Source organism: Pygocentrus nattereri, chromosome 3 (genome assembly GCF_015220715.1).
Source record: "Pygocentrus nattereri isolate fPygNat1 chromosome 3, fPygNat1.pri, whole genome shotgun sequence".
NCBI classification, from domain to species: Eukaryota; Metazoa; Chordata; class Actinopteri; order Characiformes; family Serrasalmidae; genus Pygocentrus; species Pygocentrus nattereri.
In genome coordinates, this window is record NC_051213.1 from 48,680,487 (window position 1) to 48,705,138 (window position 24,652).

The 24,652-nt window shown below is 42.7% G+C and overlaps 2 protein-coding genes across 2 annotated transcripts; one reads left to right on the forward strand and one right to left on the reverse strand.

Annotated features, from left to right (window-relative positions):
• Positions 1-1,839: 1,839 nt before the first annotated feature.
• On the reverse strand, positions 1,840-13,463 carry ube2s (ubiquitin-conjugating enzyme E2S). The gene is made up of 4 exons (XM_017714587.2): positions 12,931-13,463; positions 6,888-7,035; positions 5,203-5,393; positions 1,840-2,712 (listed from the first exon to the last, which is right to left on the reverse strand). The coding sequence occupies exons 1-4, from the start codon at positions 12,931-12,933 to the stop codon at positions 2,374-2,376; spliced, it is 681 nt and encodes a 226-aa protein (XP_017570076.1). The 5' UTR covers positions 12,934-13,463; the 3' UTR covers positions 1,840-2,373.
• A 2,511-nt stretch (positions 13,464-15,974) lies between these two features.
• On the forward strand, positions 15,975-24,208 carry josd2 (Josephin domain containing 2). The gene is made up of 5 exons (XM_037536752.1): positions 15,975-16,364; positions 17,225-17,374; positions 18,691-18,816; positions 19,631-19,825; positions 23,711-24,208. Exons 2-5 carry the CDS (start codon positions 17,253-17,255, stop codon positions 23,820-23,822), a joined length of 555 nt encoding a protein of 184 aa, XP_037392649.1. The 5' UTR covers positions 15,975-16,364; positions 17,225-17,252; the 3' UTR covers positions 23,823-24,208.
• Positions 24,209-24,652: the final 444 nt, after the last annotated feature.

Sequence of the window (24,652 nt, forward strand, 5' to 3'; positions counted from 1 at the left end):
GAGAAGAACCCACGGACCACATCAGAAGGCTTCATTATTTACTGCCGACATGTCTGTCAAACACCTGAACCAGATATATTTAAGATAATTCCTTCAAATTAACACTTCAATTGAAATAATACATTGGGGCCACGAAGAAAAATTACCCAAGAAATAACGTCCACATAGAACAAGTAGAGTCATTGATGTGGAAGCAAGAGAAGCTTGTTGACTGCTAATTGGTGACCCCTTGTGGAGAATCTTCAGCCTGCTAAATGTGAGTGAGTGCATTATAGACCAATTCCACCATCTGAAGCTCAAAAGTCCCATGAAAGAACTCACTCTGAGAATATTAGTGCTGATATATATATATATATATATATATATATATATATATATATGTGCTATTTCTTTGGACAAAAAGACATCCAGTATAATGTGTGTACTGCTGTTGATATCTTTTTTTTTTTTTACAGGACAGTAAAATGGGACGCTATTTTATGCGGCCTTTGTTTAATTTCTTCTAACTTTCTGACCAACGCAGTCGCCACCGATGTTGGCATGGCAACAACCAAGCTGACGGGAGCAGCTGTGTCTTAATGACTGGCACGTTTTGACAATTGTCAGAAGAATTTGACCATTTCTTCCTAATGGGTGATGTTTGCACCTCCAAAAGTAGCTCAAGTGGCGTTATGAGTTCAATCTGAAAGCATCATAAAATTTTCTAGCTGCTGAATGAGGGGCAGAAACTGTAACTGCTCCATTTTGGTGTGTACAGCTTTCACTCTGAAAAAAACTGAGTATGAATATTTCACATTTTCATGTAATTTATTCATGCTGCATTCAGTGTGTGATGGCCTTAATGCTAAAAGCGACCGCCATATTTCTAGAAAAGTGTGTGTGTGTGTGTGTGTGTATATATATATATATATATAGCTTTAACATGCATTGTTCCTATGAAGTTACCAATTTGTAGATTGCAATACAAGAGTGTTTTTTTTGGTAAGTATACTAAACAAAAAATATAAACACAGCACTGTTTTGCTCACATTTTGCAGAGATTTCCTTTAAAATAATCCTAGAAATATGTAGACAAATGTTGGTAACATCACATGTTATAAGAATTCAACCCACCCGGTCTTTAACAGGGTTTCAGCAAAATCTCTGCATTTGCATATGTGGTGTTACATTTATATTTTTGTTCAGTATTTCTAGAACTCAGGTTTTTACAGTGTGCAGAAGTCCTGGCACCCCTGAGCATGATGTTTTGTTGATTTACATATTGCTAGTAAGTCAATATACGCTCTACAGAAAACAGCAGATAACTGCTTTTTTTTTAAAATCCACTAAGAATTGACCGATATTTCAAACAGATATTTGATTTATAACTTAAGGAACTCTGGAAGATCAGAATGTTTCGGCTGCTATACTAAAATTACAAAATTGTACTAATTTATTGCAATTATAACGCTCATCATACTGGTGCACCCTCAGCAAATATGACAACTTTAGTGCACAATTTCCATTAATCTGCTAAATTTAAAAGAAAAAAAAAAAGGCACTTTTTCACATGCCACATTTTATGATTATCTACAGTACGTTCAACAGAAAATACTGTAAATGTGCCTTAAACTGTGCAGAAGAGTCTGCAGGTACTTATTTTCACTTACAAAAATCAAAAAAACGTAATTTGGCAGCCTATATACACACAAATCGACAGGCTGTAGAAACTCTATAAACACCGAAAAACTATGAAATGCCTTTTAAGCTACATTCCAACATTAATTGTGAGTGTTGGCTGACTACAAATAGGCAGAGTGAATACTTTAGAGCATTCTCTTCATAACCCACCACGGACTGTTTGATTTATCAGATTTATTCATTGAAAAACGTTACAGATTTAAAACTCGACAGGTGTTTAACTGACATGGCGGCAAATAAATAAAGAGGAATTCAACCAAATCAGCTGAAACGTTCAAACCATCTGGGTGAAGCCAAAGACTGAAATACTGACATGAGTGTAAAGGCTACTATGACATATGAGGGAAAAGAAAGAAGGGGGGGGAAAAATAAATAATAAAAAAATACAATGAAGTCACACTTGATCTTCCAAAAATGAACCCATTTTTCTCCTTGAGAGAAATACATTGCGAGTTGTCATGATGGAAGTTAGAATCCTGAGAGTAGCACTTCGAAAGAGAGAAGAGGCAAACGGGATTATTGTGGCATAATAATCATAAAAATGATCAAAATAAGAGACAGATTCTTTAATGGGACAGAAAAAAAAACATAAAAAGGAGTAAAAATATGGTCTATTCAATTCAATATTTATATTGACAAAAAAGAAAAACAAACAAACAAACAAACAAAAACGAAACGAGGACAGACGGGTCATTATAGCCGCCTCAAAGCTCGTTTCTTATCAGTTTTCTTTTTCGCAGCTGCGGTGCTGTTGCTACTGTTTGTGCCGCTGGTAGTGCTACTGTTTGACCCGCCGGCTCCACCCGCCGTCATGGGCCCAGCTGCTCGTTTGCTTGGGTCTCCTGCGTGTTTTTTCGGCTGGGGTCCGTCCCCGGCCTCCTGCACGGCCCCCGAGGAGCCCCCCATGGCGTGGATCTCCGTCAGGAGGTGGGCTCGAGACGCATATTCTGCATAGTCCTCCAGCAGTAACCTCCCCGCCTCTTCATTCAGAGCTGATTCAGGGTTCGGATGGATCAGTAGGCACTTAATGGTCTGAGAGAGAGAGAGAGAGAGAGAGAGAGAGAGAGAGAGAGAGAGAGAGAGAGAGAGAGAGAGAGAGAGAGAGAGAGAGAGAGAGAGAGAGAGAGAGAGAGAGAGAAAATGAAAGACAGAAAGAAGAGTAAGAAAAAAAAGAAAAACAAGAGAGTGAGAGAGGGAAAAAGAGGAGAGAAAGAGGGACAGAGAAAAACAAAAGTGCAAGACAGAATGACAGAAAAAAAAGTAAAAAGTGAAAGAGGGAGGGAAAAAAAAAAAAAAGCATGGGGGCAAAAAATAGAGTGAAAGACAGACAAAAGGCAGACAAAAACGACAGGAGGAATGGGAGAAAGAAAAGCAATAAAGCAAAGAAAAATAGAGGAATGAGCAAAAGAGAAAGACGGGTAGAAAAAAAAAAAAGACGAGACAGAAAAAGAAAACGAAGGCAAGAGAAGAGAAAGAGTGTGCAGAAGAGATAGAAAAGAAAGTCACAAGAAAAAAGACAAAGAAAGACAAATGGAGAACTGCCATCGCTGATATTAGCTTTTGTAACACTGCCATCACAAACGGCTGCAATATGCAAATGAGCGTCTAACCAATCACAACGCTTTTAGTTTGTGCCGTGAGCATCCTGACCAATCACAGCTCCAGAGGAGGGACGTGATTTCACAGAACTTTATTTATGGACTATTTGGGTGACTATTGAGTTCTAGTGTTGAGTGAGTGCCACTCCGCCTAAGCTCTAAACTAAAGAAGCTAAATTTGGACTCCAAGCACGTCTCGGCTGATCAGCTGCGTCTAGGATGAAGTAGAAAACTGCGTCTGATTTTTCACCAAACCGTTACTTTAAGTTCCCAAATCATCCATCACTACTGTTATTAATCATTATTAATCATTATTAATAGCCGTCCTTCTGAACAAACCTGCCTCTGAAGCCTTGGGCTCACTACACGACGTTTACAGTCTGAGCGGATTATAAAAGACTGGGCGTCTCACGCAAGTTCAGCCGCTTGTCGCAGGATTTTTTGGGCGAGTGAAATATTGGGGACCCACATTCAACGATTAGGGGTCACACACACTAATCAACTTTTAAGCTGCCGCTGAACCGAACGAAGCTCACTGAACTCGCGCGAACCTCAAGCTCTCCCGTTACTAGGAGACGCAAATAAACAAACATGAGTTTGTAGTATTTTTAAACTTTATTTATTTTTTAAAAGAGTTTTAAACGTTAAACTCGGTCGTGCCTTAGGCTACGTTCACATCATACGCCTCGTGGCTCAAATCCGATCTCTCCGACTTCACACTGATTTAGGTCAGAGACCGGTCATTAATGTGATGAACCGGCCTGAACTGACCCTCATGAGCTCCTCCTGCTCAGTAACGTCACGTGACTGAATCACTGCATCATCAGCACAAACTAACGAGCAGAACGAGCTTCGCTGAGAAGATCATTAACTCTGATCAGCTCTCAGCTTCATTATTAGATCCAGACGGAGGAGAAGAAGGTGAGACGAGCTGCTTTTCCACCGTTTACAGGCTTTAACTTGTGTTCAGCGCTGTTGCCATGGTAACGCTGAACGATGGTCACGCGCAGTGGAAAAAAAAAAAAAAAGCACATGGATTCCGATCTGAGCGTCACATTAAGGTCGAATGGCCAAGAATTGGACACGTATCCGATCCAGGACCGCATATGAAAGTGGCTCAGATCGGATTGGAGTCCACACAGTCCTGAAAACACCAGATCTGAGTCACATTAGGGCAAAAAATCTGATTTGTGCCACTTCAGCCTGGTAATGTGAACGCAGCTTCGCTCCAAACGTGAGTGACTGACACTTTTCTTTCCTTACTTGCTGTATTTTGTTGTTTCGCGCTGTTATCACTGGCTGTCGGAGGAGTCGTTCAGATGGAGCTGTTGATCGGTTTACACTAGGTTACGCTCACGACTCACGAATGTCTGATAAACTCTGACTGCTCGATCAGGAGGCCAAAAAACATCTGCGCTCCTCACACAACACGACTCCACAGCCTCTCCAACTGTCGACTCAGACTAGAGCCGACCAGCTCAGACTGAGAATCCGCCTAAAAGCGGGGTAAAGGTCGTGTAGTGTAACTCCGGCTTAAACTGAGGAAGCATCCACAGTCGAGACACCTAAACACACCACCCTCTGATTACCAGACCATTATCAATTCAGACCACTACAGATCTGCTGGTCAGGATGCCTTTGGTCGTCAGATTTTCAGCGGCTCTCAGAAAGCCGTTAAACATATTTCAAACCATTTCAGTGGCTCAATGGACCATTTGGCAAAGAACTGACTACGCAATCTGGATCAGGCCATGTTGGATAAACAAAAACGTCGTCTGACTTTCCGTTAACGGAGCGAATTGTAAGAATAACAGACTGAGATCAAGTAATTTGCCAAAATTAAATCCATGACTAAAGACAAACTTAAATGCGCTTTACGTGCTCGACTTAACAAAAGCCCAACTAAAGCGACTGTGCTACTTACCAGCAACACATGCCTGAGGCCCAGCTCTGCCTTCCAGTCTCTCTTCAGAACATTGACACAGATTTCACCCTTGTGTCCGACGTTTGGATGGAAAATCTTGGTCAGGAAATAGCCTCTGGGTGGTACAGCAGGAAAATCCTTCCCCAAGACCAAGCGCATCCTGAACACTCCTCCGGCATACGGGGTCCCTTCTATTAAAAACACAGCAAAGAAAATAAGAACAGATGACCAAGTTTAAGATTCACGGCATGTTCTGTGCTCAGATCTCAAATCTACCCTCTTATTCGTGATGTTTAGGGTAAGAGGGACAAGCCGAGACACGTTCGTGCCTGAGGTTTTATCTTAGGCTTTGCACTAAAGCCAAGAGACTAATGCCAACGAGTAAGAGAGGCAGATGTACACCAATTTACAGCTGTGGCTCATCAAAATAGACGCTCAGAAATAAAGGTATGAAACGGTCACTGGGGAGGTTCCCTCAAGGGTCCATCTCAGTACCATTAGTCAGGGAAAAATAACTGAACCATAATCCACTGAATTAAAACATCTGGATATGAAAAAGGAACAAATACCAACTTTTCACCTGGAAAAACTGATTTAAGGTTCACAATCAGACCTTAGAACCACTGCTGGAGCTTTGAGGGAACATTTACACTGTTTGTACCTTGAACGAAAAATGTACCTGAACAGAACCTGCATTTCTAACCGTGTAGATTACTAAATAAATAAACTCAATTTTACATTTCAATCGACTAGGCTTAGTAATTACTAGCAGTACGAATGACGAACAGGGCACACATTTATGTTCCTGACAAAGCTGCGTCCAGCAGTGTCCAATCAATAGTCACACAAATGTCTACAGTTACACACAACTACATATCTAAGAAGTAAACTTTCACGCTGCCCTCGAAAATGTTACAGCACCATGTCTTTTGTTTTCATAAACCCAAATTACGTCTCAAAGAATTCATTTACTGCAACACACCCAACTAACATTGGTGCAGAATAATATAACCCTGAAATCTAACAACTGTGCAAAATGACTGCAGTCAGCTGACACAACTGCGATTACGTAATAACTGAAAATCCTATTACTGAAAGGGAGGAAACCCACACCAGCAGGATCTCACAAATACAGGCAGGTTTGTAGTTGCAAATTATGTATATAAAATAAAAGGTTGCGTTAAACTGCAACATATTGAAATGGCATACTTTTATGCCGGTTACAAGCTTCAAATGTTTATGTAGCACCAGCCCAAGTAGTATTAAACAATGTGTGGGCAGTGAACGCCTAGTTATTTACCAGTAATGGCCATTACACATATATATATGTATATATATATATATATATATATATATATATATATATATATATATATATATATATATATATCTATCTATCTATATATAAGGTGTCGAGGAAAAATATGGACCCGAGAAATTCTTGTTACTTTTTATTGTTTTTCTGTTTATTTGAATTATGAATACGACTTTATTCTAATGTATATTGTGATAAACTCCCTGCTGAGCTAAACTGGTTAAACATTTGCTTAGATGCCTAAAACTCTCACACAGTGCTGTATGTGTATATATCTTTTTACTACATTTGGGGCAAATATTGGGGGGAATTATGTAAATTTAACTTTTGGCCAAGCTTGAACAGTATGGCAATGCTGGAGAATTACTACCTGGACCCTCGATAGCAGTGTGAAGCTCTGTGATGTCCTCCTCGCTGGGGTAGATTTTGATCCCTTCAGGCGGGTCTGCTGCCAGTGCAGAGACTTCTTTATAAACTAGTCTCAAAACTTGAGGGGGCAAGTTCTCCACATTTGAGTTCTGCTCAAAGAGGAAGAAAAGAAAAACGAAAGTAAGCTGTTGTGCAAGAGAACAGAGATAAACAACCAACTCGCATATAAAGAATTGTAAATTAACTCAAGCTGTCCAACTTAGAGATCTGAAAATCAGTCTACATCTGTTGGTCATTTAAGTTCAGGCTCAAAAATTATTTTCAAAAAAAATATTTTTCTCAAGACAAACAATATCATGGTGTCATCCAGAGCCGGTTAGGATCACAATCTAGGTGGAATCAGACCACTCTTCAGCTCCATAGAAGTCTCCGTGGGTGTTTTAATGAATCAAGAAACTCATACAACAAAAATAAACATGTGATTAAAGGGCATATATCATGGAAAACTGAATTCCCCATATTTTAAAAAAATAAACAGTGTTAAAGTTTCAAAGCATATATACCTATTCAGCCTACAGCACCTTAGCTTTGCCTACTAACACTGATGTTCCAAGCTTTTTGACTGAGACAGCCAATCAGAAGAGAGCTCATTTATGAAGAGAGGTTGTAAAATGGTTGCATAGAAATTATTGACAGTTTTAGGTAAATAAAACCACTCAAAATGTTAGAAGTGGGCCTACAGTGAAAAAATAAAGTAGATGTGCCCTTTAAAGCTGCACTGTGTAACTAGTGGGGATTTGGAGACCTCTCTGGTGGAAATGTGTAACTGCATGTAATTTGTTCTTGCACAAATTACATGCAGTTACGCATTTCCACCACAGAGGTCTCCAAATCCCCAGTAGTTTAGTAGCATGGGCTGTGATTCGGACCCCTGCCCTGAGCAGATCGATCTGAAGACTGAACGAGAATTCAAAGAACTCTGTCTAATCGTGGTGAAGGAGCGTCTTCTGAGGACGCGAGTGAATTATACACTATTGTAATCAAGTTTTCATCAGAATGCAGATTTTGAGATCATGTGAGGTCTAAACAATCAAGCCGGTCCTCCGTTCTGAGTCTGTGTGCGACGTTAATACGTAAAGACTTAGGACATGGTGTTAAATACACGCCAGAGTGCATTGAAACCCCAGGCACCACAGTAAAACTTCAGCACCATTTAAGGTGGAAAGGGAATTGTAAGAAGCTATAATACTCCTTTTGGTTTCACCGGGTCACATTATTGATTCACCAAAACACCGGAAAGAGCTTTGCAGACACAATATGTAGCAATACAATAAACAGTTTCTGCCATAATAAAAAATAATCCTTATCCTTTACATTGTACATTAATTTAATGAAGAATGGACTAAAGAAATAACTGAAAATGAATGGGGGGGGTTGGAAGTCCAGTTCCACTGACTTAAATTAAAAGTAGAGTGTTTTTCCACTGCTGTAAAGTTACCATTCTGGAGCAACGATGGGGGCAGTCATGGGCTGGAGGTCAGGGAACCAGCCACGTGACCGCAAGGTCGCTGGTTCGATCCCCAGAGCCGACAGCACATGACTGAGGTGTCCTTGAGCAAGACGCCTAACCCCCAACTGCTCCCCGGGCGCTGCGGATAGGGCTGCCAACCGCTCCGGGCAAGTGTGCTCACTGCCCCCTAGTGTGTGTGTGCTCAGTAGTGTGTATGTGGTGTTTCACTTCACGGATGGGTTAAATGTGGAGGTGGAATTTCCCCGATGTGGGACTAATAAGGGCCTCTTAATCTCAATTAATAAGGACAAAACACTAGTATAGTAAACAGCCCTGCCAAACATTTCTGCATCTCTCTAACCTCAAGGTGCTTTTGTCTGATGTGCTTTGGCAGAAATGCCACAGGATCAATGTTATGCGCCGCGGATCAATACGACATGTCAACAACGAACAGAAATCTTCCAGTGAGATCCAGATCGGAGGCAAGAAAAGCCCAAGTGTGGCAGCACGGAGGGGAAAAGTTGCTGCTTTTGAAGGGAGAAAGCGGTGTTTAAAGGTGTTGAGCTGAGAGTGAGATTGATCGGTGATTAGAGACTGGCTGCATGTGACGAGAAGAAAACGGGTGGCAGGTGCGCAAGTGGGCGCAGCGATGAAAACGAGCGCGTTTCTGTGGGTTGTTTGAATTATCGCTGTAGGGCTTCACGAACAGAACACCAAGCACGTCGTCTATAGCGCTGGGCGATACAACCTCAAATCAATATCACGCTTAATTGAATATTTCATCTCGATTACAATTAATGGGTCATTTTTTTGCCCTCATAGTTCACTGACAAGCTTTATACCGTAAACATGTTCTGCATATCTTAATGTAAATCGTCTACAGACCGGCTGGAACAAAACAACATTAATACTGATCTGGAGAAACTGACCAAACTGAGCTGAACCTGATATTGGGTCAGTTTTATGGGCTCCGTCCGACTTCAAACGACGTCATCAGAATTCACGCGACTTTTACGTCAATCCAACTCCGCATTCGTCATAATATTGCGCTGCTGCAACCTCAAACATTCGGGGTGATACTGCTGTACAAAGATTAGAAGGGACTTATTCAAAGCCTCCGTGTTTGAAGAGATTTCTAAAGAAACGTCCGAACGCGGCCGCAGGAGAACGAGGCTGCAGCGTCAAAGGACAGTTAAACGTCTAAAAGCAAAGTTTAAAGAAACCGAGGACGCAAACCAAAAAAGTGACTACCCCCTTTTTACGGCATCCTGGGTGATGAGCCCAGCTGTCGGCCAGTGAAGCTTCATGATGCTCCGGTGACGCTGGTGAAGACGAAGCTCTGGGGGCGACTAGCGTTCGTTGGCAGTTGTGATTGTTTACCCCTGGATGAGCTCTTCTTTTGGTCACGTGGGCCAGTTTAGGAGCTGATCAGCTTAGACTGATGTCCCATACAGATCACATTTAAAAGATATTGTGAGCAGCCAAACATAAAAATCGGATTTGGTGAGAAAATTAAATTTGGGCCACTTTTACCTGCTGTGTGAACCGAGCCTTAGCTCCCATGTCTCAGATTGGACGTGGTGGAGTCACGTGACGACGCGCGGTAAGTTTTAAGGGGACAGTACATCAAAAACACAGAGCCGGGAAAGGATCAACAGAACTTAAAAAAAAATGATATATATATATATATATATATATATATATATATATATATATATATATATATATATATATATATATATATATTTATTTATATATAAAAATAACCAACACGGGCAAGATTACGTCGGTTAGAGGCTCTGAATCTCGGTTTCGATTACTTTTCGATTAATCGCCCAGTCTTAGCTAAAAGAATCACTAACATTACATAACATTGATTCTGTGATCCTTTCTGAATTCCACCGTATCAATAATCCCCACTATACAACAGGTAGTTCTGGCCAGGTGAGCTGATTGGTGGAGCAGCGTTCTAACGGTGCTGTTATTTCACCATAATATCAAAAACGGACGCTACTGAGCAGCTTTTCAGTCGGCAGCTGTGACAGAAGAACAGCTGAACAACCTGGAATCAGCCAGAAATGAACCCAACACCATTCGCCAAACTAAACGGGCTGTAAGAAGCTTTACAGACCGGCTGGAACAAAACAACATTAATACTGATCTGGACAAACTGACCAAACTGAGCTGAACCTGATATTGGCTCAGTTTTATGGGCTCCGTCCGACTTCAAAAGCAGACTGAGCAGCGGGTGGGCGGAGCTCATTACTCTGACGTAGCAACGAGCTGCTCGTTAAGGAGCTCTAATTAGGAGGAAGGAACTGAACATTAAAACATATTAAACGCCGCGTTCACGGCCAGTTTATTCATTTCTTACTGTATTTATTTAACTGTTGTATCAAAGCAGTAGAGACACTTTGGGTTCTACTGCTTTAACATGTATTTCAGAGAGGAACAAAACCTGCCACTAGAGGGCGCTCTAAATCCACAGAACAACATTTATTCAAACTATTATTATTATTATGCTATTCAACACAATTTCAAAGACACAATGATTTGTATTCAATATATGGCACTAAATCCAGTTGAATGACTTATAGATAAATTTTAGTCCAGTTAAATTTTGCTCCCTTTACAGAGCAATAAGTACTGATGACCACCAACAATGTCCATAATATGTTCAGGAAAGCATTTTGTATTGTAACAATTTATCATAATACATTTATATTGCCCCAATATTAACATTTTGGTACCTAAAATGCGTCTTTGATGCAACAAAGTAAATGAACGACTGGAGCAAACAAGGATACAGAACTATTAAGCTATAAAATTTATCAAAATTATGAAAGTAAGTTGGCACTGTGAGCAGGATGTTTGGGCTGCATTGGGAACGGTACTAAAATAATGAGAATTTTATTAATTCCACTGCATTTGTAACTGGCTACAAATGGATAACTTTTCTCTGAAAGCTCCATGACCCCAGATCAGAATTATTTCACTCCACTAAACGACCGATTTACGCGGCAGCCAATTTAATACTGGTGTTAAGGCTTCTGATCACCTTCTGAGCCTCACGTTGTTTTTTTTTTTACTGCAGAAATCCCTGTTTCATGTGCACAAGACTTCTAAAATCATCAGTATCGGGATAGCTGTATTACTTGATATCGGATCGGGAAGAAAATCGGTGGTATCGCCCACCCCCAGCTACCGCTTCAGTCCGATTGCTGCTGCTAGACAGCGACTTTCAACACAAGGCCAAGAAGTTGGCTTCTTCTTCAAAGCTCACGTTCCACCTTAAATGGTGCAGCACTTACATCCTGGTGCCTCTGGCTCCACAACATAACTGCGGCACCATTTAAGGTGGAACAGGAAAACTGGTACAAGAAGCGGATATTCTTCCTCCCTTCCATAATTTCCAGTTCCACCTTAAACGATGCAGCAACTATTTCCTGATACCCCGGGCACCACAGTGTAACCTCTGTACCATTTAAGGTGGGATGAAAAATTGGTATAAGCAGCTTACATCTTTGTTCTTCCTTTTATAGCATCCGTTCCACCTTAAATGGTGCGGCAACTGGGGCCCAGAGCCCCATAATATAACTTCAGCATCATTTAAGGTAGAACTGGTATAAGAAGCTAATATCAGCTATGTAAAAACAAAGAGCTATGGCCTCTTCTTGTAATTTCCCATTCCACCTTAAATGTGTTGATTGAATCTGCACCAAAGTAATTGTTGGACCGTTTAAGTTGGAACTGGAAAATTGGTTAAAAAAAATAAGCTTTCATCATCTTCTGATTATCCATTCCACCTTAAATGGTGCTGCAACTACATTTTGATGCCCGGGCCCCCACAGTACAACTTCTGAACCGTTTAAGGTGGAACGAGAAATTGGTATAAGCAGCTTACGTCTTCTTTCTTCCTTTAATAATATCTGTTCCACCTTAAATCGTGCGGCAACTACATTCTGGTGCTCAGGGCCCCACAATATAACTTCGGCACCATTTAAGGTGGAACTGGAAAACTGGCATAAGAAGCCAACAACCGCCTGAATTTTCCTAGAATTTCACGTTCCACCTTAAATAGCGCGGCAACCACATTCAAGTGCCCCAGGCCCCACAGTACATGCGAACTTCTGCATCGTTTAAGGTGGAATGGGAAGACTGGTATAAGAAGCTAACGTCTGCTTTCTTCTTCCTGTTCCACCTTAAACGATGCGGCAGCTTTAGTGCGATGCCCCGGGTCCCACAGTGCAACTTTAAGGTGGAACGGAAAATTAGAAGAAGAAACCAGGGCTCTTCATTCGTTCACAGCTAAAGTTGGCTTCTAACACCAACTGTCAACTCCACCTTAAATGGTTCAGCAGTTACACTGTAGAGCCCGAGACAGGAGACGGTAACAGCCGCACCATTTAAGGTGGAACCGAAATTTGGTATTTCAACCCGAGCTTGGGACAAACGAAAAGCGCTAGCTTGTCAACTTGGGCCACAGACAGGCTTAATTAACGACAGCAGGGATAATTAGAGCGGGTTAACTTACCATTTCGGCTGTGATAAGCGGGTTAAAAAGACGGAACCGGTCCAAACGGCAGCCTCTCTTGAGAGCCGGGCAGACGAAGCTGGTGTGAGCCCTTAGCGTTAACTGGGCAGGCTAACGTTAGCTTCGGGAGGAATCAACGGCTATATAAGCTGGCTGTGTCACTCTGGCACATCAGCTGGATCGAACATAACTTCGAAAATAAAACCAAGCGGGAATCTGGAGGTAAATGAATCCGGAAAAGGTCCCTTTTTTCTCGGTTACGCGACCGAACTCTCCCGTTAGCTTAACCGGAGCCTGACGTCAGCCTGAGATTAGCTAGCTGGCTAATGCTAACCTCGCTAATTTCTCCACTCCGCTGAACGAGTCCGTCCTCGAACTTGGTTAAATGCGTCGTGTGGCTGAAAACGAAATAAATCCTGGCGTCTCTGTTTATTGTTATCGGCGCCTATATGGCGTAAGCCACGTCTAACGGCTGATCTGCCCCGTATTCAGCGAGCTAGCCGTTTTTTTGACACAGGAACATAAATACGGGGACGTAGAGAAACGAGAGCGAGCCCGGCCGACCAATCAGCTTTCGACGTGAGTCGTGCGAGTTCAAAGAGCCGCTCCAGCCTAGCCAATCGCGGCGCACGCCTGCCGTGACGCCACTGAGCCGAAGCGGAGAATGTGAAAAATGCCTCGCAGCGATTGGCCAGTTTGAAAAACTCAACCCCGCCCACAGGGCGCAGGGGCGGGACGCGACATGCAAATCAAGCTGTCTGTCAAGGCGAAACGGTAAATTGAACCGAACAACTGCGATATCGATCATCGATGTTTCCACGCCCACTGTCCATTTCATCAACTCCGCTGACCACATAGATGCACTTAGTACTTCTATAGTTCACCTGTTTCTCTGATACTCTGTTGCCCTGTTCTTCAGTGGTCAGGACCCCCATGGACCCCCACAGAGGAGGTATTATTTGGGTGCAGTGACACTGATGTGCTGGTCTGAGTGGATCAGACACACTGTGTCCGCTCACTGTCCACTCTATTAGACACTCCTACCTTGTCGGTCCACCTTGTAGATGTAAAGTCAGAGACGACAGCTCATCTGCTGCTGCACAGTTCGTGTTGGTCATCCTCTAGTCCTTCACCAGTGGTCACAGGACGCTGCCCACAGGACGCTGCCCACAGGACGCTGCCCACAGGACGCTGCTTGGCTGGATATTTTTGGTTCTCAGTCCAGCAGCGACACTGAGGTGTTTAAAATCTCCAGCAATGCTGCTGTGTCTGATCCACTTGTACCAGCGCAGCACACACTAACACACCACCACCATGTCAGTGTCACCGCAGCGCTGAGAATGATCCACCTATTAGCATTAATATGTGTTTTGGAAGAAAACCCTCCATCTCTTCGACATTTACAATAACTCTATCTATAGTTTATTATGTTCTTCTGTAAGTTAAAGGGGAGTTCCACCAACATCTCAAAATTTCTGCACAGTGAATTGGCCGAGATAGTCCCCAAAGAAAACTCATTATTCCAGATTTTCCACTGTTTTAACATCATCTACATTCCATATACACTCAGAAGACTCGTGTGGGTTCTCTGGTGGTTCTGGATGGTTAATAAAGTGTCTATATCTGTGTTGTAGTCATGGCGACGCCTGGTTCCCATCACCACCACTGTAAAGACGTCTGAACCGTTTCACAGCAGACCAGTTTATTTAGTAACACATATGTTGTTTATTGTTTGTGTACTTTTCTTTTTAGATGGAGGGAGTTGTTTAGAAAACTACAGGCTGTAGAAGTATTTTCCATCCTCTAGAGGGCGCTCCAATACAACATGTACTTAAATCAGGTGTGACTTTAATTGTTTAGTCTTCTGGACTGTCTTATTTGACTTATAATGCCGGCTGATACTGAAACATCAGCCCATATTACTCTCATTCTTTATTCCACCCTTTAGGAGTAAATCATTCTCTTTCTTCTCTGATTCTGGCAGCAGGATGTCAAATAAATGGCTTATCTTCACAGAGTAGTGATTTACTGCGCAGTATCTCGTAATATTGACTTATTATCTCAAAATAATAACTTTCTTTTTTAGTTAATAACTCATTATTATGACATAGTACCTTCAAATCTTGAGAAAATAGCCATGACTTCAAGATACTAAGCCAATGTTACAGAAAATAAACATTATTTCTAAATGCTTTGTTAGAATTAAAAAAGTAATTATTTCACATTTCTAAGTCAATATTTAAAAAAATTAAATACATTTTGACATGTTAAGCCAATATTTCAATGACATTTTAAAATATTTTGAAATATTAAGTTGATGTTTCAAGAAATTTTAAAAAATATTTCAAAATATTAAGTTAATATTTCAAGAGAATAAAATATTTTCAGATGTTAAGTCAATATTTCAAGAAAATAAACATATTTCGAGATGTTAAGTCAATATTTTAGGAAGTTGAAAAATATTTTGAGATGCGAAATCAATATTTGTGAAAAAACGTAAATATATTTGTCTGTGTTAAGTCAGTATAATGGGTATAATTTGATTATATTTATTTTATTAGATATATTCATATTTTTTTTACTGATTTTTTGAGCATTTCTGTTTAAATGATTTTGAATATAAACATTGATGTACTAATCTTGGTCCTACTACTATTACTAATAGTAGCAGTACTACTATTACTACTTCTACTACTACTGTTACTTATGATAATCATAATAACAGCAACACCAACAAAAATATTCTCAAAATCACCAAAATATTAAAAAACTAAAAAAATAACATTTAAATTAAAAAAGTAAAATGTATGAAATACGCAACAGAAGAAAAGGGGGGTGACCCAAACACTAACCTGAACAAATGTTGTTTTAATCTGAATTTTTTTAAAATACTTTTTAATTGACGTGCTTGTTTTGTTTTACCAGCTGGAAAGAAGAGCAGCACGTATCGCCCATCCTCACTACGCGGATCTCCAGCTCATCTCCACCAGACGCCGTGCCGGGCGTTGCTATAGAGATCTGCGCTGTGCGCTGATAGGCGCTTCACAAAGGACGATTTCACAGTTTACGAGACAGCTTTAGCCCAAAGTCGGGCTTGTCCAATAATAGAAGAGCCAATGTACATTTCTACCATGCACGTCTTACTTTATGTTCAAGTTATCCTGTTTATTTTATAAGTCCTGCTTCATGACAGGGGATCCTCAGGGGCGTCGACAACAACAACAACAACAACAACAGCGCTACTTCCGGTTCGCTGTTTCGCTAGACGCTAACGGAGAGCATCCTTTCTAAAAGAGCACAAAGCTGGCGTTTTAGATCTAGATGACACATTTTGATGAGTTCGGAAGAGAGGATAGTACTAGACCCTGTTTACGACCCATCACGGTACCAATTAAAGGCTGTTCTGACTCGCGTTTAAGGATTCAGCGTTGAAGGTAACGTGAGTTAGCCAGCGAGCTAACTTGGCTAACCCGATCTAACTGACTAGGGGTGTGTTTGGTTCCCTCGATATGCTGCTGCGATTTTTACATCATTCACGCGAACAATTGCCAGGAACAGTGGTTTAAAGATCAAGTCTGAGAATCTTAACTGGCCTGAATTGTTTCCCTAAAACGTTGGCTTCTTATTCGCGATGTTCTTTTTTGGAATTATCCGGTCCACCTTAAATATTGCAGGCACCAGAATATAACTGCTGCGCTGTTTAAGGTGGAACGGAGAGTTCCGATAAGAAGGCAACAGCAGCCTCGTATAGCTTGCTCGCTTTTAAAGGGGACTTCCACCCAGTTTGGCTGAGATGTAAACACAGTGGGTTTGGTGTGAAACGGTTCAGACGTCTTTACAGTGGTGGTGATGGGAACCAGACGTCGCCATGACTACAACACAGACATAGACACTTTATTTACCATCCAGAACCACCAGAGAACCTACACGAGTCTTCTGGGCTTAATATGGAATGTTGTTGATGGAAAAATCTGGAATAATAGGTTTTCTTTGGGGACTATTTTGCCGCACAGCGCCCTGAATATTACGTATCCCTCCACCATGAATGGAGTTTAAGGCTAAAATCTATCCAGAACTCTCATAAAACAGCGTCTCAGTCGTCAGGCAGTGAATTCAGCACCAGTTCATGTAGGAACTTTCTGTGAGGAGCTTTTAGTGGGGGACGTCTGGTTCCCATCACCACCACTGTGAACCGTTCTGATGCTGTGAGCTGACAACTCTGTTTACATCCTGATCATCTAATTATGCAGTTTTTAAAACATAAGTGGATTCATATTCTGTAAATCTTCTGGAGGCAGCCGGCTGTCTGCGTGGGAGGGAGTATGAGTGAGGTGGAGGTGTTTCATGAGAAGCAGAGGTTGGAGCTGTGTGCCATCCACGCCCTAAACAACGTCCTCCAGGAGAGAGTGTTCACTAAAGAAACAGCGGATGAAATCTGCAAGCGGTAAGGAGCGCAGCCTCTTCTGAGCTGTTTACAGAAACAACAAACAATGCAGAAATCTCAGCACGGCAGTAGCACTGACTTGGTGGTGGTGTGTTAGTGTGTGTTGCGCTGGTCTGAGTGGATCAGATACAGCAGTGCTGCTGAAGTTTTTGAACACCTCAGCGTCGCTGCTGAACTGAGAACCAGCCAACAGCATCCTGTGGGCAGCGTCCTGGGACCACTGATGAAGGACTAGAGGATGACCAACACAAACTGTGCAGCAGCAGATGAGCTGTCGTCTCTGACTTTACACCGACCGGACCGACGAGGTAGGAGTGTCTAATAGAGTGGACAGTGAGTGGACACAGTGTTTAAAATCTCCAGCAGCACCGCTGTGTCTGATCCACTCAGAGCAGCGCAACACACACTAACACACCACCACCACCACGTCAGTGTTACTGACCACTGAAGAACAGGGTAAAAGGGGATAACAAAGTATCAGAACCAGGCGTCGCCATGACTACAACACAGATATAGACATTTTATTTACCATCCAGAACCACCAGAGAACCTACACGAGTCTTCTGAGTTTATATGGAATATTAATGATGGAAAATAGTGGAAAATAATCTGGACTATTTTGCCTCACAGCGCACCACATATCATGTATCCCTCCACTGTGAATGGATTTTAAGGCCAAAACCTGCTCAGAACTCTCATAAAACAGCGTCTCAGTCATCAGGCAGTGAATTCAGAACCAGCTCATGTAGGAACTTTCTCTGAGGAGCTTTTAGAGGGACGTCTGGTTCCCATCACCACCACTGTGAACAATCCTGACTTGCTAAGTTTCTCTAGAATGGAGCGTTTCACACCAAACCACTCAGAACGACTCTATTCACATCTTAGCCAAATCAGTTTCGGCAGAAAAGGTGAAAGGCGCAGTGACGTCCTGTGGAAACAAGCTGACTTTGAGGACAGGTTTTATGTGTAATCATGCAAGCTAGAGTGATAAGAATACAGTGGGATCCAATGTAGGACTGTAGGTATGGTGAAGTCCCATCAGTGAACTCTACATATTTCCATGTTTGGGAAAATGGTAAAATATTGGGAAAATGTCTCAAATATTCGGAGCATTTATTTGCATATTGAGGCTCTTTGCTGAGACCAAGTCTGCAATAACCATTAATGTTTCTTATACAGTATATTATGGGATTCTAATTGCTAGAGCAAAAGCAGGCTAGTGCTCAGGAGATCATAGTGATTTATTTATGTATTTATGTCTATCTGTCTGTTTATCTATCTGTCTGTTTATCTGTCCATCCATGCGCTTCCACTAGCCTTGCCCCGCAGTGTGTGGTGAACCCGCACCGCTCCGTTTTGGGGACGGGGAACTACGACGTGAACGTGATCATGGCAGCGCTCCAGAGCCGCGGACTGGCCGCAGTTTGGTGGGACAAACGAAGGTCAGTTTGTCACTTGCATTATTTGATTTGTTTCTGCAGAATTTAGTGCACAATTTCTATTTTTTACTGACCTCATTTAAATCAATCAGACAAGCAGCCTTTATTTGAACTCGGGCTACGTTGAGGGAGACCCTCGTTTACAATGTAAGCGAGTCTAAACAGAAACCATGGGTTGAAAAATTGGATTGTAAAAACATGTAAAATGCTGGAAAAGTAGTAATAATAATCATCCTTGGAAGATGAATAGTAAAAAAAATGAAAATCAATAAACCATTAAAATGGGTGGCGCTGTCGCCTCACAGCGAGGAGCCTGGGTTCGATTCCCCGGCCGGGTGACCGGGGTCCTCTCTGTGTGGAGTTTGCATGTTCTCCCAGTGTCTGCGTGGGGTTCCTCTGGGTTCTCCGGCTTCCTCCCACAGTCCAAAGACGTGCAGTCAGGCCAGTTGGACGTGCTACATTACCCCTGGGTGTGAGTGACTGTCTGTGTCTGTCTGCCCTGTGATGGACTGGCGACCTGTCCAGGGTGTATCCTGCTTTCCGCCCGATGACCGCTGGGATAGGCTCCAGCACCCCCCCTGCGACCCTGACGGAGAAGCGGCTTAGACAATGGACGGATGGAGGGATAAACCATTATAATTGCAGCACTATAATAACTTAATAAATAGTTAAATGAAGCTAAAATAAAAACATAACTAATGAAGTCAGTAAAGGAATGGAAGATGTAAAATAGAATAATAAAAGTGAAACGGTGGCATTCGTCCTCTTGCACTGGACTTTGGTTGAGTCTGTTCTTCTCTGGACGTCTCTGTTGCAGGTCAGTGCAGAGTTTGTGTCTGGACAAAGTGCAGGGATTCATTTTAAACGTGCCGTCGCGAGTTTCTCTGGGAATCGTGTCCCTCCCGCTGAGACGCAGGCACTGGCTGGCCGTGCGGCAGGTTAACGGACACTACTACAACCTGGACTCTAAACTAAAGGGTCCCGTCTGCATCGGAGGAGAAACAGAACTCAGGTGAGAAAAATGACGTCCATCAGAACCTCATACAGAGAACCCGAGTCTTCAAGCAGCAGCAAAGTGTAAGAAACGTCCCGAGTTAAAGGCGCCCTCCACCCCTTATTAGGGGTCTTTTCGCAGTTCAGTCATTGAGCTGTATACAGAGTCATTAGAGCTGGTTCGCTGTGAAATGGCTCAGACGTCTTTACAGTGGTGGTGATGGGAACCAGACGTCGCCATGACTACAACACAGATATAGACACTTTACTTACCATCCAGAACCACCAGAGAACCTACACGAGTCTTCTGAGTGTATATGGAATGTTGATGATGGGAAATAGTGGAAAATCTGGAATAATGAGTTTTCTTTGGGGACTATTTTGCCTCACAACCTTCTCAAAAATATCCTAGAACTTTCTGTGACTTTTTTGAGGTGGACGTCTGGTTCCTATCACCACCACCGTGAGCAATTCTGACTCGGTAAGTTTCTCTAGAACGGAGCTTTTCACACCAAACCGCTCTGATCGACTCTGTTTACATCTTAACCATTTCATTATGCTGATATTTTGGGAAACTGATGGGATTCCCCATTAAATCACGTTTAGATTCTTCAGATTTTTTAGGTTCCACACTGAAACTGTCTCACTCTTAGCTGCTAATATTGTAATCGCTGCACGTTAAATTTCTGGTCCTGCCAGTTTAGTTAAGCAAACGTTAATTTCACACCCATCACGAGTACAAGGCTCATCTGACTCGTTTATCCCATTTGTCCACTTCCGGTCGTCATTCAGAATCCATTTCCTGGCCAAAGAGTGGAAGTGACGCCGCAGGTGTGAACCTCTGTTTATCTGTGATAATTAAGAGCTTCAGTTAACTTAACAGACCTGTTCTGAAGGAAGCAACACATTTAGAGGCAGAACAATGTCATTTCCTGCAGCAGCTACAACTGACGAGGAAAACATGACCAGTGTTGGTTTAAGTAGAGCCTGGCCACTTCCTATTCCTTCCATTACACCAAAAACATCACTGCGGAACACCAGAGGTCGGAATAGAACATGGCCATGTACACACCTCAGTCGGAATTGAGGCCGTTCGGAATACAGTTTAGTCTGTCAGAGCGACTGTGTGGATCATATGAACATTATAGAGCTTTTTAAATGAAACAGTAGAAGCCGTATCGCCCCCTACGCTTCCTGTAGTGTATTACAGTCTGTCAGAGCGACTGTGTGGATCATATGAACATTATAGAGCTTTTTAAATGAAACAGTAGAAGCCGTATCGCCCCCTACGCTTCCTGTAGTGTATTACAGTCTGTCAGAGTGACTGTGTGGATCATATGAACATTATAGAGCTTTTTAAATGAAACAGTAGAAGCCGTATCGCCCCCTACGCTTCCTGTAGTGTATTACAGTCTGTCAGAGCGACTGTGTGGATCATATGAACATTATAGAGCTTTTTAAATGAAACAGTAGAAGCCGTATCGCCCCCTACGCTTCCTGTAGTGTATTACAGTCTGTCAGAGCGACTGTGTGGATCATATGAACATTATAGAGCTTTTTAAATGAAACAGTAGAAGCCGTATCGCCCCCTACGCCTCCTGTAGTGTATTACAGTCTGTCAGAGCGACTGTGTGGATCATATGAACATTATAGAGCTTTTTAAATGAAACAGTAGAAGCCGTATCGCCCCCTACGCTTCCTGTAGTGTATTACAGTCTGTCAGAGCGACTGTGTGGATCATATGAACATTATAGAGCTTTTTAAATGAAACAGTAGAAGCCGTATCGCCCCCTACGCTTCCTGTAGTGTATTACAGTCTGTCAGAGCGACTGTGTGGATCATATGAACATTATAGAGCTTTTTAAATGAAACAGTAGAAGCCGTATCGCCCCCTACGCTTCCTGTAGTGTATTACAGTCAGTCAGAGCGACTGTGTGGATCATATGAACATTATAGAGCTTTTTAAATGAAACAGTAGAAGCCGTATCGCCCCCTACGCTTCCTGTAGTGTATTACAGTCTGTCAGAGCGACTGTGTGGATCATATGAACATTATAGAGCTTTTTAAATGAAACAGTAGAAGCCGTATCGCCCCCTACGCTTCCTGTAGTGTATTACAGTCAGTCAGAGCGACTGTGTGGATCATATGAACATTATAGAGCTTTTTAAATGAAACAGTAGAAGCCGTATCGCCCCCTACGCTTCCTGTAGTGTATTACAGTCTGTCAGAGCGACTGTGTGGATCATATGAACATTATAGAGCTTTTTAAATGATACAGTAGAAGCCGTATCGCCCCCTACGCTTCCTGTAGTGTATTACAGTCTGTCAGAGCGACTGTGTGGATCATATGAACATTATAGAGCTTTTTAAATGAAACAGTAGAAGCCGTATCGCCCCCTACGCTTCCTGTAGTGTATTACAGTCTGTCAGAGCGACTGTGTGGATCATATGAACATTATAGAGCTTTTTAAATGAAACAGTAGAAGCCGTATCGCCCCCTACGCTTCCTGTAGTGTATTACAGTCTGTCAGAGCGACTGTGTGGATCATATGAACATTATAGAGCTTTTTAAATGAAACAGTAGAAGCCGTATCGCCCCCTACGCTTCCTGTAGTGTATTACAGTCTGTCAGAGCGACTGTGTGGATCATATGAACATTATAGAGCTTTTTAAATGAAACAGTAGAAGCCGTATCGCCCCCTACGCTTCCTGTAGTGTATTACAGTCTGTCAGAGCGACTGTGTGGATCATATGAACATTATAGAGCTTTTTAAATGAAACAGTAGAAGCCGTATCGCCCCCTACACTTCCTGTAGTGTATTACAGTCTGTCAGAGCGACTGTGTGGATCATATGAACATTATAGAGCTTTTTAAATGAAACAGTAGAAGCCGTATCGCCCCCTACGCTTCCTGTAGTGTATTACAGTCTGTCAGAGCGACTGTGTGGATCATATGAACATTATAGAGCTTTTTAAATGAAACAGTAGAAGCCGTATCGCCCCCTACGCTTCCTGTAGTGTATTACAGTCTGTCAGAGAGACTGTGTGGATCATATGAACATTATAGAGCTTTTTAAATGAAACAGTAGAAGCCGTATCGCCCCCTAAGCTTCCTGTAGTGTATTACAGTCTGTCAGAGCGACTGTGTGGATCATATGAACATTATAGAGCTTTTTAAATGAAACAGTAGAAGCCGTATCGCCCCCTACGCTTCCTGTAGTGTATTACAGTCTGTCAGAGTGACTGTGTGGATCATATGAACATTATAGCGCTTTTTAAATGAAACAGTAGAAGCCGTATCGCCCCCTACGCTTCCTGTAGTGTATTACAGTCTGTCAGAGCGACTGTGTGGATCATATGGACATTATAGAGCTTTTTAAATGAAACAGTAGAAGCCGTATCGCCCCCTACGCTTCCTGTAGTGTATTACAGTCTGTCAGAGCGACTGTGTGGATCATATGAACATTATAGAGCTTTTTAAATGAAACAGTAGAAGCCGTATCGCCCCCTACGCTTCCTGTAGTGTATTACAGTCTGTCAGAGCGACTGTGTGGATCATATGAACATTATAGAGCTTTTTAAATGAAACAGTAGAAGCCATATCGCCCCCTACGCTTCCTGTAGTGTATTACAGTCTGTCAGAGCGACTGTGTGGATCATATGAACATTATAGAGCTTTTTAAATGAAACAGTAGAAGCCGTATCGCCCCCTACGCTTCCTGTAGTGTATTACAGTCTGTCAGAGCGACTGTGTGGATCATATGAACATTATAGAGCTTTTTAAATGAAACAGTAGAAGCCGTATCGCCCCCTACGCTTCCTGTAGTGTATTACAGTCTGTCAGAGCGACTGTGTGGATCATATGAACATTATAGAGCTCTTTAATTTCTCTCTCCCCTCTCAGGTCGTTCCTCAGTGAGCAGCTGTCTCAGGACGTGGCGGAGATGCTCCTTGTAGTCCAGAGAGAAGTGGAGGATGATGGGACGTGGCTGGTTGCGGAGGACTCCAGGAAGTGATGTATCTCAGGACAGGAAGTTGTCTGTGCATTCAGGCTGCATGTGCGCAGGGAGGCCATGTGGGGACACAGAGGGGCTTCAGGCTGTTTGTGATAAGCCCCCCCCCACCCCCACCCCCCCCCCCCCCCCCCACGCAGACCATCACTACCAAAGAACGAAGGATTAATGGAGAGAGAGAAAGAGAGGGGTCGAGAGAGGTGCGCTGTGGTGAATAAAGGGCCGTCTCTCTCTCCGCCTGCAGGACCTCCGTCTCCGATTCTGTTTATTAGAGTGGACTCAGGACCCGCGACACTACCACTGTTACAGCAACGCTCTCTCTCTCTCTCTCTCTCTCTGTCTCTCTCTCTCTCTCTCTCTCTCTCTCTCTCTCTCTCTCTCTCTCTCTCTCTCTCCCCCCTCTTTCTCGCTCTCGCTCTCTTCCTCTCTCTCTTTCTCTCTCTCTCTCTCTCCCCCCTCTTTCTCACTCTCTCTCTCTCTCTCTCTTTCTCGCTCGCTCTCTCTTTCTCTCTCTCTCTCTCTCTCTTTCTCTCTCTCTCTCTATCTCTCTCTCTCGCTCGCTCGCTCTCTTTCTCTCTCTCTTTCTCTGTCTCTTTTTCTCTCTCTCTCTCTCTCGCTCGCTCGCTCTCTTTTTCTCTCTCTCTCTCTCTCTTTCTCTCTCTCTCTCTTTTTCTCTCTCTCTCTCTCCCCCTCTCTTTCTCTCTCTCGCTCTCTTTTCCTCTCCCTCTTTCTCTCTCTACCCCCCGTCTGTCTCTTAACTCCCTACGCCTCTCTGTCGCTCTCTCTCTGTCTCTAATCCCTCTCTCTCTCTGTCTAACTCCCTGCCCCCCCCT

Excerpts from the sequence above, each read along its gene's own strand:
- ube2s (XM_017714587.2), bottom strand. Across the intron at positions 5,394-6,887 it reads CACTGCTATCGAGGGTCCAG|AAGGGACCCCGTATGCCGGA; the intron begins GTAGTAATTCTC and ends TGTTTTTAATAG. Across the intron at positions 2,713-5,202 it reads GCCTCAGGCATGTGTTGCTG|ACCATTAAGTGCCTACTGAT; the intron begins GTAAGTAGCACA and ends TCTCTCTCTCAG.
- josd2 (XM_037536752.1), top strand. The coding sequence starts at position 17,253 with ATGAGTGAGGTGGAGGTGTTTCATGAGAAGCAGAGGTTGGAGCTGTGT. Across the intron at positions 17,375-18,690 it reads GCGGATGAAATCTGCAAGCG|CCTTGCCCCGCAGTGTGTGG; the intron begins GTAAGGAGCGCA and ends CGCTTCCACTAG. Across the intron at positions 19,826-23,710 it reads GGAGGAGAAACAGAACTCAG|GTCGTTCCTCAGTGAGCAGC; the intron begins GTGAGAAAAATG and ends CTCCCCTCTCAG.